Source organism: Larus michahellis, chromosome 1, assembly GCF_964199755.1.
Source record: "Larus michahellis chromosome 1, bLarMic1.1, whole genome shotgun sequence".
Lineage (NCBI taxonomy): Eukaryota > Metazoa > Chordata > Aves > Charadriiformes > Laridae > Larus > Larus michahellis.
In genome coordinates this window covers 89,397,089-89,411,853 of record NC_133896.1, presented here as the reverse complement: position 1 = coordinate 89,411,853, position 14,765 = coordinate 89,397,089, and the positions used below count along the sequence as shown (strand labels likewise).

Genomic DNA, 14,765 nt, shown 5'->3' with positions numbered 1-14,765 from the left:
TCCCTTTGCCATACTGTGACCAATAATTTATTTATAAATTAAGGACATAATTTAAAATTATGTTTATGCAAGATATAGTCAATGTAGAGTGTCTTTACTCATGTGGATGGTCGATTCTAGGTGTTGTAACAGGTCTTTGCAACTTACAGCTGAGGTTAAAATGGCTTTATTATACGGGATGATGTATGTGGTCTGTCCCTTGATGTTAACTGAGCTGTACGTAATTGAGCTGTTAGTAAGCGAAGGAGAAATGTGGCCATATATAAGGAACTATGTGGGTATATGCACAGTGATATGTATAGTGATATGAGTGCATATGCACATGTTTATGTATATATGTGTATCTGTTATTAATTTATGCAGCCCACAGTTTTTGGATATATCTCACACATTCTATATATAACTGTAGCTTAGTTTCTTGGTAAAATTCAAGAATGAACTACTGAGCTAAACAAAAGTAGGCCAACCTACATCAGGTGAATATTCTGCTCCTTTTGTTATCTCTTTTGCCCTGGCGTTGTTTGCCACCTTGGCAATTCAATCTATTAAAATTGCTGCCTAGCGTGTCGTGAAGTCCAACAGAGCATAAAACCAAACACATTCATGGAAACTGAACTGTTGAAACATGCTGAAAGGGGGGAAAGGGGCTAGCCAAAAATTAGATTTGAGTGTTTCGGTCATTTGCAGAGCTTCAAGGTGCTGACTTCTTTCAAGGCCCAGGGAAGTCAATAAAACCGAAAGCCACTGAGATTTCAGGGGATTCATGTTAGAAGCAAGAGAAGATTTTTTTCTAGATTCCAGTTGAAAGAAGGCAGCAAAGTTGGTTTCCAAAGATACACTGCTTGAACCGGATCCGGGCTGGACCACCCACAATTCCTAATAACACTATGAAATGCTCCAGGCTCTTCATTTCCCTGGTAGCAGGGCAGGTGCTGCGGGGGCAGAGGCGCAGAACAGTGGCCCTGAAGAGGAAGGTGGCCGGTTCCTGTGCCCGCATCCGACAACTGCCCAGCAGCGAGGTCGGTGGAGAGCCACTCTGGATGCTGGAACTGCTCTTCAGTCGCCACCAAGCCTCTGCATTTCATTTGACTTACTAAGTTACTCCCTTTTCTTTCTTCTGTTTCCGTTTCTCTCTCCTGTGCATTAAAAACCTTCTATAATAACCACGGCTTCCTCCAGCAGAGCTGAAACAAGATGCGTGTGCTGCTTCCCTTAGCCTCGCCAGAGGCTGAACTTGCTCCAACTGCAGAACGGACTATTTAGGAGGGAGGAATCTGTTTCAGCACTTGAATTTTGATCCCCAAACCTGTGGTTTAGCCTAGAGTTGTATATTTACTCCCAGTTAAATCAGCTTTTTTATTTATCTCCACACAATACAGGCATTTTTTTCATTTCTGGAAATAAAATGCGTATTAATGGCATATGGAAAAAATTGTATTTCTTGAAGTAGTTATTGCTTTTACCAAAAAGCCTTATTTTCTAATTTCACTTTTCAGTATTAAGAGGGCTAGTCTTCTGAGTCAGAGCGCAAGAAAATATATGTAGTAATTACTGCATTGAGGCCTAGATTTCAATGGAGAATGAAACAGTCATTGTGATTCCTGTAACTGTTCTCTCTGTGTATGAGGTTTTTTTCCCTCCAGTGAATTTGTGTGGCATTTCCAGCAGTATGAAATCAAAAAGAATTTCTTTTAAAATAAATTTCTGAAGATGCTTCAAAAAAGAGCATGGAACGGCTTTTTAACATTAACAAAATTATCAACAACTGATAAAATAGTAGTAAAGCTGTTGCAATTTAATCTGGTTGCTGTTTGGCTTCCTGTTGTGGATCCCGTTTATGCTTGCAGATAACAATCCAAGCAATAAATAATTTTTAACTTTTTTTATTTGCAGTTAGGAGCAGAAGGGTAACACCCGCACCAGCATCACTGGAAACAGCACTACATGCTGGAAGAGATGTTAGAAAGACACTTTTATGCAGAAATGTCTCTTCCCTCTTTCCTCCCTGCTTTCCCCATGTAAAAAGCCATAGGAGAAGTCGAGGTGGGTAGAGGTGTGGAAAGAGAAGAGGCCAAAGACCCTGGACAATTTTAGCAGAGTGAAAGAGGCAAGGAAACGATTTCTCTTTTGCGGTTATCTGAGCTGTATTGCTGGCTTTACAAAGAAACATGCTTTGACGCCAGTGGTGGAACTGTGACTGGTTTATTATTTTTAAATTGTCTCACAGCTGCATCTAGATATTGGTCTGCTGGGGTGTAAGATGTCCTTTGGCTGCAATAGGATCTTTGTGCATGGATCAATGACAGTGTATGACCCCTGCTGAGTAGCGTTTCTTGCGTCGCAGAGAAAGAAAAACACTGCTTGCTTGGCGTCATCGGGCTGAGGTATTCCACTTGGTATGGCTTGGTTTTAATGATAATTTATGAAGCATGGAAATTTTTGTTTTGATCAATAATGACTGCCAGCTGGTGGGTTATACTCTGTTTGTTCTATGTTATTCTTCATTATTTACTCATTTGTTCGCACATGTGTGCACATTTTGTATAGTGGATCCACTGTATGCTCATTTTTTTCATGACAGACATTTAGGCTTCTTGCAGGTTCCCACTGATGACTGCGGTTTTCAGGTATGCGCCTTAATATTAGATGAGAGGCAGAAAGACCATAATAATTCAGAATGAATAATTCAACAACAGCTATTACATGCATGCACTATAACAGAGAATGCTGCTGTGCTGCGTCAATGTTCTTGTGTCCACTATAATCTTACAGCACTTCCAAATAAAAAATTGGAAGCCGGTTACTTGCACACAAAAATAATCTTCACCTCTTCAGCTCTCCTACCACCACTGGCTTTCGGTGCCCACAGAACTTGAGAGACGAGGATTTGGCAGGTGGTGCCGAGATGAGACTTTGCCCAGAGATTTCCATTCTTTGGCGTGATTATGCAATCACTGCGCAGTCCCACTGGCATCAGCAGCTATTATGCAGCAGCTGCATAATCAGGCGTTTATTGGAAGAGGTGGGGATGAAGAAGGCCACATGTTTGTCCCCTGTGTTCCCTAATGGTAGAGGATGAAACAATTGGAAAAAGCATTGTGTGATTTTTGATGTGCAGCTGTTGGCCTGTATTTTCTGACTGCTCTGTAAATCTGACGAGAACATGATGCTAGGAAAATGTAATGCTTGGATCACAACACCACCATTAAATGCTACAGGCCTGGGGAAGAGTGGCTGGAAAGCTGCCCAGTAGAAAAGGACCCGGGGGTGTTGGTCAACAGCAGACTAAATGTGAGCCAGCAGTGTGCCCAGGTGGCCAAGAATGCCAACAAGCATCCTGGCCTGTATCATAAATAGTGTGGCCAGCAGGACTAGGGAAGTGATTGTCCTGCTGTACTCGGCACTGGTGAGGACACACCTCGAATGCTGTGTTCAGTTTAGGACCCCTCACTACAACAAGGCCATTGAGGTGCTGGAGCGGGTCCAGAGAAGGGCAATGAAGCTGGTGAGGGGTCTGGAGCACAAGTCTTATGAGGAGCAGCTGAGGGAACTGGGGTTGTTTAGCCTGGAGAAAAGGAGGCTGAGGGGAGACCTTATCGCTCTCTACAGCTACCTGAAAGGAGGTGGGAATCAGTCTCTTCTCCCAAATAGCAAGCAATAGGAGAAGAGGAAATGTCCTCAAGTTGCGCCAGGGGAGGTTTAGACTGGATATTAGGAAAAATTTCTTCACCATCCCTGAAGATATTTAAAAGACGTGTAGATGTGGCACTTAGGGACATAATTTACTGGTGGACTTGGCAGTGCTAGGTTAGTGGTTGGACTTGATGATCTTAAAGGTCTCTTCTAACCATAATGGTCCTATGATTCTGTGAAAACTGATGTTGGTGCGAGTCTTTGGGGAACACAGCTTCACATATTCCCCAAATAACTCAGATTTTAAAGAGCCATTCTCCTTAGGGTTCTCAGTTTGGCCTCCTCTGCAGATCTAGCTTCCCATGCAGTGACTCTTGTTTATATTCCATGAGCCCCCTTGCCAGTTTTAAAATTGCAAGTAAGGGGTATTCTGCTGCATCTCAAGACATTTCCTTGGTGAATTGCCCACTTTGAAAAGAAATGCACGCTTAGGTAGATGAATCCCACTGTCAGACTTTAGCTGGTTAAATGTTAGTGACTTGTATAAGCTCATCTTCCAGCATGGTGTTAAAAAATCAATGAAGAGAAGCTTCCAAGTTATTCAATCCATCCTAAGAGAGGTGGGATAAATAGCCCTCTGGAAATGCCTCTTTCAACGTATTAGTGAGGATGCCTAAATAACTAGTAGATGCTCGATTTTTAGATTGCTAAATTGACTGAGGTTAATCCTGCTCTTTATCGCCAGTCAAGATTTGTATAATTTGATCTTCCAGGTATTGGATCTTTTTCTGTCTTTGTTTGCTGCAGTCCTCTATTGTCCGAAATCTCCTTGCCATGAAGAATTTACAGACTGGGATCAAATTGCCTTTTAATTCTTTTAGCCTTGAGCTTCTTAAACTTCTCACAGTTTGACAGCCCTTCCAAAAGTCAGATAAGCTCTGCAGCTCTTTCTGAATGCTTTCCCCATCTGCCGTTACAATTTTTTCTGATACAGGCCCCAGTGAAGGTGATGTTTCCCTCTAGCAGTCTCACCACTGCCAGTGCGATAACAGGTCCTGACTTCTAATTGGCATCTCCTTTTCATATACTCAAGAATTTCGTTAGCTTGCTTATCCATCATACTGTATAGGAAACTGATGGTGGGTAGTTAGCTATTGCATTACTGGATGTTTCAACTATCTCTGTAACAGAACAATAGAGAGTGACTTGTGCCGTTACCTGGAACTTATGTCCATGTTTCTACTACATAACATAAAATCCTAGTTTTGTGAGGCAGGAACTTTGTTGCCCACGTAGGTGTGTCAGATACCAACGCAGAGCGTGGTATAATCAGTCTTTAAGAGCTAAATTACAGCCTGTTGTATATTTGATCTTCGTAATGCATTTTCAGATTTTTATAGAACTACAGGAGAGTCCTACAGAGAAACTGGATGCAGTGTCATAAGTTTGTGAAACCTTTAATGACCTCTTCATCTTCTCTTAGACAGTCTACTAGAACCTCGCTGAAGCACTAGATTACATGCTGCACTGTGCAAGCGACTCTACTCATGTGCTTCCAATGTGGTCTCCTCATAGTATGTCAGATAAGGTGCAAAACTCAACTAGAACAACGGTGTTCACACATGTTTGTCCGTACAGCAGGTTGAACCTGCGACTGTTGGAGCCCAAACCTACAGACTTCTACATGCCTCCACGGTCCCAGGATTACTGGCCTCCTAGATATGAAGGATGCATGATCCTCTGGAAACTGCAATGTGAGACTGGGGATGGGGGACAATTTCTTGCTCTTACGGTATTGCAAAATTTACAAAATTTTACACCAATTACAATAATGGAAATATTGTCAAACACTTTCAGCGTGGCCCTCGGTAATGAGACAGGTTTTTCTCTTTCATCTGTCAAATGGAAGTAACAAAACTTGACTAGCTCACATAAGCACTGTGTGGATAAATACACCACAGCCCATTAAGAACTCATTTACTTTTATAGTACATAGCAGCAGTGCTAACTGCTCTAGCCAGTGGTCATGAGAACTGCCTTTAAGAAAGATAATGAAATGCCAGCCAATCCCCTAGCTAATTTTTACTAATTTTGTTTTTTAAACATTCTAGACCATGTTTGCATCAATATAAATCGAATAAAGGAAAAAAATAAAATGAGGCAGAGATTGCCCTCACAGGTGATATTTATTAGTCTAACAAACACTGGGAGATTAGGACTTAAAATTTTAGGGACACAATTTAGAGGTGGTTTCGTCAGCATTAGGCTGATGGCTGGACTCAATCATCTTAAAGGTCCCTTCCAACCTAGGCAATTCTATGATTCTATAATTCTAAAATGGGAAGATCTGGATTGCTCTTGTCACTGGTGCTAAACGAGCACTTTCTTCTGTTATCTCACTTGTCTCCTACAAAACCTACCCCTTACAGCCAGCATCATCTTGTGGACTTTCTTAAGCATGGTTGTCCGACTGCTTCAGGTATTTTTCCTTTTGCTTTATGTATTCCCAGGGAAAAGACAGTAAGAGTCAATCTGAGCACGAGTTGGCAAATGCCGAATCAAGTTTATTTTTTTTTTTCCGATAGCATCACAATTAGGTTGTATTTTTAACACATCCGCAAAAATGCATCCATTTTGTCTTCTTTTAGTTGTTCATGCGAACAGTGGGTCTCTCTTTAATTGGGATGACATTTTTTGTTGTGAACTCTGAGAGGCTTCAGTGAATACTTAAAAAAATAAAAAGTCAACTCCAAGCCCCTCATGCAATTTTCTTTAAAATGTCTTAAAATGCAAATTAAGCAGGTGTTTTACTAGTTGATTTTGGTTGTCAACTTCAGCAGCATAAGAGAAGTTTGGGAGGTTTTAGGTGATCAAAAAGGGTGAACTCTGGCTGCTTTCCAATCACAGTTCCTTTAGAACTTTTTAGGTGAAACTGTGCTGGAGATGAGCTGTTAGCACAAGAATGATAAAAGGTGCTGGGCTCAGCAGCTCCCTATGACTCATCACTTCTCAGAGATGAGAAGCTGGGAATGCAATAGAAAATAACTTGCCTCCCTCGTCTGCGTGACTGATTAAAATCTGTATCACTAATCAACGTAGAATATAGTTAATGACTGTTTAATTAATTTACTGTAATTTTTGATGAAGCTCACTGCAATTACTTTTCCACATGCTGCTACATGATAGTAATGATTTTCAACAGAAAGAAGGCAGCCTGTGTAGCGTGTGTCAGCTCTCAGAGCAGCATCATTTTAATGACAGCAAGGAATTGCTCTAATGTGAAATTCAGCTCAGAGATATGATTAACTAGTTAATGCACACAATCCCCGTAACTGTGAAGGCTCCTTTGTGCACAACCTACTCAACTATGTACCAGAGCATCGGTCCGTCGGAAAGAAAAACTGTAGCCGGACTTTGTGATTTGAGCCCAGCAGTCTTTGTTCTGCCAGGTGACCGCATGAACCGCTGCGCAAACACCTTTGCATCGCTGCGTTTAACACTGGCTGTAAATGGTTATGTCTCCACAATCATTCCACTTCCGCGATTCCTTGGAGCCTAAGTAAAGGTTACCAATAGATACAAACTCCAGGAAACAGATTACCCTATTGGGAAGTAAAGTGAGGTAGCTTATTTATTTCACACACAACCACTTTTTACAGTTAATTTTTACCCTCCTGTATTTTATGATGGGTGCCCAGTTTCCACCACTTACTCCTTTGATCCTGCTCCGTGGAGGCTACATAGTTGTGCTGATTAAACAAATTTCTATGATGTTTAAAGCAATGTGTCTCACTTGTTCTGTTTTGGGATCACGTTATCACCTAATATGGGACTAAGATTAGCAGCATTTCTAATTGCGTTCCAGTGACATTTGTCATATTCCTGCCATTTGAAGTCTTGAACTGGTTTTATCTCTTTAGCATTTCCGATTTCCAAGAAACTTTTTATAGTGGATTTCAAAGTCTTTTCAGAGGCATATTTTTTTTCTGCAGGGAATAGGTTTTCTTCACAATTATGGTTGTAGATATCTGTGTATATGTATTTATGACAGTATTGATCATGTAACTTCTCCAAAACTTTTTAAGTTCTTGAAAATTGTTTGCTGATTGACATCAGCATTCTCTCACGACTTAACAAACAGTAAAATGACTCTAATGTTTCTCAAATTTCAACGCTTTTTGATCTATTTCGCTTTTGAGACTTAAACAGCCGTACATCTGGTATCTTCATAATGATGAACAAATTGACCGTGTCTAATTGCTGGCCTTTTCTTGAACTGTGCAGTGAAACATCATTATAAAACCAAGGTCATACAAACATGTTTTATCACTTTCCTGATGAAATGCCTAATTGCTTGCTGCGGTTGTCTTCGTCATGATCTAATCAGGGAACAGTGACAATAAAAGTAATGATGTGGTAGATCCTTGACCTCAGCTCTCACTGCAAATAATTGTCTGACATTGTTACCATTTATGGTCATGCGTTCAGCATTATCACATAAGCTTTTGATGATTTCATTACTGTCTGGTATTCCATAGCATGCCATTATTTCATGTAGAAATTTTAGCATACTCTAAAAGACCTTCTGCAACCCCATAAAAGGATTATTCATTGTACACGGCTTTTTGTTTAATAATAACTCTGAGAATAAATTGGTCTGTACCCGATCTTCCTCTCTACTACCTGCTTGTACCTCCTTGAGTTAGGGATTGATCTGTTTCTTGACATCCAAAATATACGTTGGGAGTTGATTTTCCAAGACACTGAAAGCAATGGGATTTTATTTCAGAGACTCTTACTTTTTTTCTTCTTCTTCATTCTCATTTCTGTTAAAAGCACCGAGTGTACATAGATAGTTGTTTTGCAGGTCTTTTCAGTAGTTCTCTGGGGCATAGTCTACTTAAGATGGACAGTATTCTGGCCATCCTTTTCTTTCTCTTTTTTTTTGTTCTTTTTTTGAAAAGTGCTTTCTTTCAGTTCAGAACTCTGAGTTACGCTAAATCTCCTACATAGAAATCCCGTTGCAACTTTGCATAAACACAGGAAAGCTTGCCTGTTTACATTATTAACTTCAGCTCCTTAACACCTCCCCCTTTTATTTCTTCTACCACTTGCAATATATTCTCCCTGTCATTTGTTTGCCCAGATGCCTTATTTAGTCTCTGAAAAACTAAAAGCAATCAGCTGAATTTTATCAACGTAATAGAAGTTTTGGTCCCTGCCAGTCAAAGCTTTAAAACAGCCGAGATTGCATAATTCAATACCAGGCGCGTGAGCTACTCACTGCTTCGTACCTTTGCCTTTGCTAGTCTAGATCCAGCTACTCTTACAAGCATGTCAGAGACAACCAGGTTGGTTTTTCAGTTACATTTGCATTTCCAAATCTAAATCAGGAGCGATTGTGAGCTCCTGACTTAGCTTTGTAAATGCAAATGTGAAGGCGAAATCAGCCCAGCTGGCCACCTTTGATGGCCACCATATTGAGAGAAATGGCCAGACTGCGTGAGCGTATGTGGGTATGAAGCTCAGCTGTTGCGCTCAGCTGTACTGGCAAAGCGGCTGGGGCTGTTTCAAAGTTTCTCTGTGATGCTCCAGAATCTAAGTGAGGACCTTTGGAATGACCTCGCTATTTTAATTTTCAGTGCATGTATAAAATGCGTAAAACGTGCTATTACGATTACAATTGAGCACCTGGCACCTAAGAGGATGTAAGGGGTAGGAGTTTTGTAACTACTAAAGTAACTACAGAGTCTTTTAAGTGACACAGAAGATGGAATTGGTTGGCAAAATTTGGTATTGCACACATGCTCATTCCTGTGTGTGATGCTACAGTGTTGTGACGTTGTACAGTGCAACTGTGGGCTAAATTGGAGTCTTCTGATTTCACACAAATTCTATGCTACCTGCCGCTTCAGTAGTGTTATTCCAGATTCGTTGTAATGTAGACGAGGTAACGATCTTGCTGCAAAAAATTCTACTCAAAATATATGAGAAAATTTAAATATGGAAGATGTTCAGAACTGGCTTCCAGTATTTTTACTGGCTTTCATTTCTCAGCGTGCAGAGTTCATTTAGCAATAGTCTTCAGACAACCCTTTAACTACTCACCTTTGCTCTAATTTCTATTTTCTGACAATTCATTACCACATTTAATCTAAATTAAATCACTTCAACCGTACGGTCCATTTAAAAGAAAGACTTTCTGATGAATGCGACAGTCCCAATTTGACGGGGAGGCTGAGACACGGCCAAAATAGGGAATATCAATCAGCCCATATCCAATGAATCTGCAGCTAACAAAAATGTAGGGAAATGTTGCAATATGGGGTCTATAATTTACAGAGCAAAAGGAAAAGGAGAATATAAGGCATGAAATGAACAATATGTATTACATATGTATCAACAAAAGATGCAGTGTCTATGAATATACAAAGATTGCCTATATTCAGATTGAGGTGGACAGAAACTTTGCATATTGGATTCACTTCACATGCCAAAAATGTGACTTTCTAAATACAAGGAAGAAAGCAAGCAAGCACTTGGTAATTTATGTATCTTGAATTATTTAAATGCAAATGATAAACATCAAAACTAATCTTCCCATTTATTTGCATGATTATAGTACTGAGGCAAGTATCAAGACTCGGAGGACTGCAGATTTTGAGGTGTTTGGTTCCAAGCCCACTGTCTGTTTGTGCTGTTGGTCTTCCGCCCTGACATCAAATAGGAGGCCAGGCAGGAGAAGGAACATGCAAGACAAAACCTGCTTCAGCATCTGGCTCTTCTAGGACAAGGAAGTGATTTCCTTAGCTGTGCTTTTGTTTTTAAGCAACTTCTATTTTTACAGTTATGCAGGTCCTACCAAACAGACAAGAATGTTTAGAAGAAAACATATTCAATGATATCTGTTATTCTAACCCAATATATTTTGAAGGGAATAAAGGACACATATAATGGAAGATGTTGCCCAACACACCTAACGTCTGTTACCAGACAGATTCTCCAGATGACGTTAATTCCCAGACAGTTCTTTAATAAAAGCACCATACGAGTATTCAATTTTATTTCTTTCCATCTTTTTTAAAAAAAAAATATTGGTGCCCTGGTTTTCCATAGTTAGACTGAGTGTAATTGTAAAATCTAGGTAGGGGCTGTAAATAAAAACTATGCTTCTCCCTATGATGCAAAACTTTGCATCTTTAAAACCGTATCATTGTATTCCTGTTTAATGTAGCTATTTTGCAAACATAAATTTGAGATCTTTCTTATTTTCAAAACACTTTACTTACTTAGAATGGAAGGAGGCAGATTTTGTTCACTTTGTTACCGTAAATGTCTCGTATCAAGAGCAGCCTCTGCACAAAACCCTCCCGCCACCCCAGCGCCTATTGTTTTCGGTGGACTCTGGCCACATTCCCACTGCACAGCTGACCCACGTCAGTGCCAATGTCCCAATGTAGGTGACACAGGCAAGACTGCATGAGCAGCTCTTAGAAATTATTGCAGCAGAGGACCTACCGACTGTGGATATTTCGCTCCAGTCACAGTGTGTATCCTGTTTCAAAACTTGGTATCAATTTGGTATTTCGCTTAGCCCTTTTAGCCACCAGCAAAGTATTTATTCCCCGTGTTTTCTGCATGGTTGCTGTGGATGTGCTCAGTTACCTGCTGGCTTCTAAACTTTGCCAATATTTTTATAGGCCTTTTTCTCTCTTTGTTTATAAGTGCTTTCGTAGTCATTTGAAGAGGTGTCAAGTAGCAGGTGAAAAGCAGCAGGCTAAAAACTATTCCATTTGTTGTCTGAAAGACAATGTGGCCCAGAGGAATTCACAGCAAAAGCAGATTGCAACATCTAATCAGGGGAAGTAAAATAGACTTGCCTTTGTCTAACCCATTCCAACTGCATAAAGGAAATAAGCACAGGCTTACCCTGCTGAGCTGATACTTTTCCCGATTCTGGACAACCAGCAGGTTTCCGAAACCATGAGTCACGTAGCATAACATATATGATCACATACAGAGCAGACATTGCCTCTGCGTGCTGTTGTGCAGAAAGGCAGGGAATGGAGAGGCAAAAGTTAGACTTCAAGACAGTATTCCCTGTGATTTGCATCCTTGACGGAGGTGGGGAGGAGTTTAACATCACCACAGCAAAGCGGAGAGGTCACGTTCATCTGTTGCCCTCTCACATCTAGAGCACAGCACAGCCACGGAGAACCTGGAGAAACTCTGCCAGGCTGCCCTGGCCCACACTTCCCCTTACGTGATCTTCCTTGCCGGTCTGACCTTTTTTAGTCATTATTAATTGACAATATTCCTGTGATTGGGAGAACAAGTTTTTTCAGTAGTCAGGATTTTGATTCCTGAACTTACAATATTTCATTTTATCGCCTCCCTGCCTTGTACTTTGTTGAGCAGTGGTTACCATTCGCCTGCTGCTTGTTGCTGTTTGATCTCCAGCCGTTAAAAGCTTGCCCAGGCTAACCAGACTGCAGATTTCTACATGGGCCAGTGAGCATGGAAGGGTCCAGCTCATGCACCTCAGCCATGACCTGGAGGAACCACCGTGAAGCAAGCCACAACCGTGTAAGTTCCTTCACTTGCAGTCTGTGACGGTGTTTGGGTTGCGGAAAGTACATCCACCAGGACCTTCAGACCACACAGGCCTTTCGACAGCCCTCAGATGGTTTCCATACTAAAGAAGAAATCAACATTAGTTGGGCCGCAAAATCCATACACTACATCATGAAGCAACATTATTCTAAATTGGGCTCGATGTTTCTGAGATTAATGATTTTCCTGCCTGTCCTTGCACAACACTGCAAGCCCTCTGCAGAGCCGCCAGCAGCATGTATAATGGATTCCAGACTTCTTTAGTTATAATAATATTATGGCTATACATGGTCCTCTTTGTCTCAAGTAAATAATAAAGTGATCTGCTACAACAAAATGTTTAAACATTTTGGGCATGATTCTACCCACTATATACTACGACTGGCTTGATTTTTCTCTCTGACACATCTGTTCCAGTCATTGCCAATTCACAGCATTTAAACTAGAACAAGAAAACAAATGATAAAATAAAAAGCACTTACATATTTTTTCTTGATCCAGGAAGATCCCAAACTGCCTTACAAACTATAGGTTAATCCTGACATCTTTCTTTGGATAGTTTTTTACACTGTCAGTCCTCTGCAATAAGGATACCTAAAGTCTTTGGTGCTGCTGAGATTCTTGATGTGCAAGAATCACTTTCCTATTGTCATCATGGAGTGTCTTCTTAGAATAGGCACGGTTTTTAACTGTATTAGGATAAATGTAGTACAGGAAGCTAACAACTTCAACAACATCTGTCATCATGAAAACTTGCAAACTGTTTTGGAAAATGCTTTTAACAGTATTGAAGTTTTTATGCCCTGGAATACATGCGTATCTCACAGGATTAAAAAAATCTATTTTGTATTTTTGAAAAGCTCATCTGTAAACAGGAACTGTTCTTACGGTATGATACCACCAATATATATGTACATAAGTGTGTTTGTGAGGTGCTAAAGAAAAACGCTTATTTCCTCTACAGAGGGAAAAGCTGGGATAAGTTTAGGACACATTAAAAAAACCAACACAAACCAAAAAGTTGATTTTATAAACTAGAAAACTGCTGTTACCAACATATCTAAAAGGTTGGTGTCATCATAGATTACGTAATTTTAAAACCAGTGATGGAAACGATAAATCCAGTAACTCCATTTTACTTCTTCACTGATAGTTGAATTACATTTTGAGAAGACAATACTGAGGCTGCTCATTAAATATAAACCGCAGCAGAATCAGGCTCTGAAACTAAGCTTAATTTCTATACAGCAAAATTACCATATTTTCATGAATATAACCTGCAGATTATCCAATGGAGACATAAACAGCTAGGCAACCTCCTTTTATTCCCCACTGTCTTAGCAACTGCTGCAGTACACAAGTCTGTCATTTTCTGAGGGAGCTGGCTAATCAAAAACCTCTTTCACATGCTAAAGACCTTGCCTGTGACCACCGGTGGCTACTACCTTTTTCTTGGTATTTTTTATGTAGCCAATTCTGACTGAGTCATCTATGCACTTAGTTAAGGGGTTGTGACTTTCAAAAGTTGCAGGTTATAATTTTGTAAATATGGCATAACTTGTAGTGTTTCACATGAGGAAATACAAGGGATAAATGTGGTTTCACTAAGAAAACATCTACTTATTTTTTCCAATGAGCAATGAAAGGATTAGGAAAAAAAGAAACAATTCTATGGGAACTGAAGGAAGCACAGACAGACAGTTATCTGGGGAAGGGGTCAGGGCTACTGGAGTGACTTATCAATGCTCATCTCCTGCAAACACAGGAAAAGGAGCATGTGGGATATGCTCACCTGATCCTAACATACATTCCCCGCTTAACGCTTCAAAAAAAGCAAAGAAACAGAACAACAGAAGTCAATAACGGAAAGTGACCAAGAAGCCTTCGAGAATTATTGAATAGTTTCCTTAAATTTGTAATGGTACAGCAGAACTACCACGTGCTATAACCAGGCTAATATTTTTATGCATATATACATATATATTTGTGCAGTCATTACATTTTTATATACACACACAGAGGCACATGTATTCAGCTACAATATAATTATTATACTACAAATGTTGGCCTTAAACTGTATGGCAATTCTGACCGAAGACTGGCAAATCAATGTGCAAAAAAGCTGAAGGAATTAGAAGAAGAAAAAAAGGAGAGGAAGAAGAAATGAAAAGAAGAGCGCTTAAAACTAAGCACAAGCGAGTCTCTATCTTAAGTAACTCTCTTAGACTCTTCTGTTTGGACAAGACCTGCTAGAACCGTCCTTAATTCTGATCTGCACTGGACACAACCAGTACCAGCTACTAAGCCAAATGACCTCCTCTTTCACTGATCCTTGCCCTTGGGTCAAACTGTCACTAACTCTTCTATTACGAAAACCTATTTGATCCAGATTTCAACCCTATTTGCTCTAGATTTACGCTTAAAATTAAAGTGCAACTTACGAAATAACAGGACTACTCCTATCACCGTCCCATCTGCAACACAGTGCTACCCAAAGATTTCGGACCAAGATCAACGTT

General features: G+C 40.2%; 1 protein-coding gene across 12 annotated transcripts in view; it reads right to left on the bottom strand.

Annotated features, from left to right (window-relative positions):
- The window catches only part of SHISAL1 (shisa like 1), a 198,603-nt gene that overhangs the window by 14,310 nt on the left and 169,528 nt on the right, over positions 1-14,765 (bottom strand). For 6 of the 12 annotated variants that reach the window (XM_074590771.1, XM_074590779.1, XM_074590763.1 and 3 more), the window contains one exon: positions 11,110-12,328. The exons of 5 other annotated variants lie outside the window; for them this stretch is intronic. In XM_074590771.1, coding sequence (XP_074446872.1) covers positions 12,313-12,328 — 16 coding nt within the window. In that variant the 3' untranslated portion in view covers positions 11,110-12,312. Of the gene's footprint in view, positions 1-10,481; positions 12,329-14,765 lie in introns of those variants that run through there. One more of the 12 variants, XM_074590815.1, reaches the window with a different exon arrangement.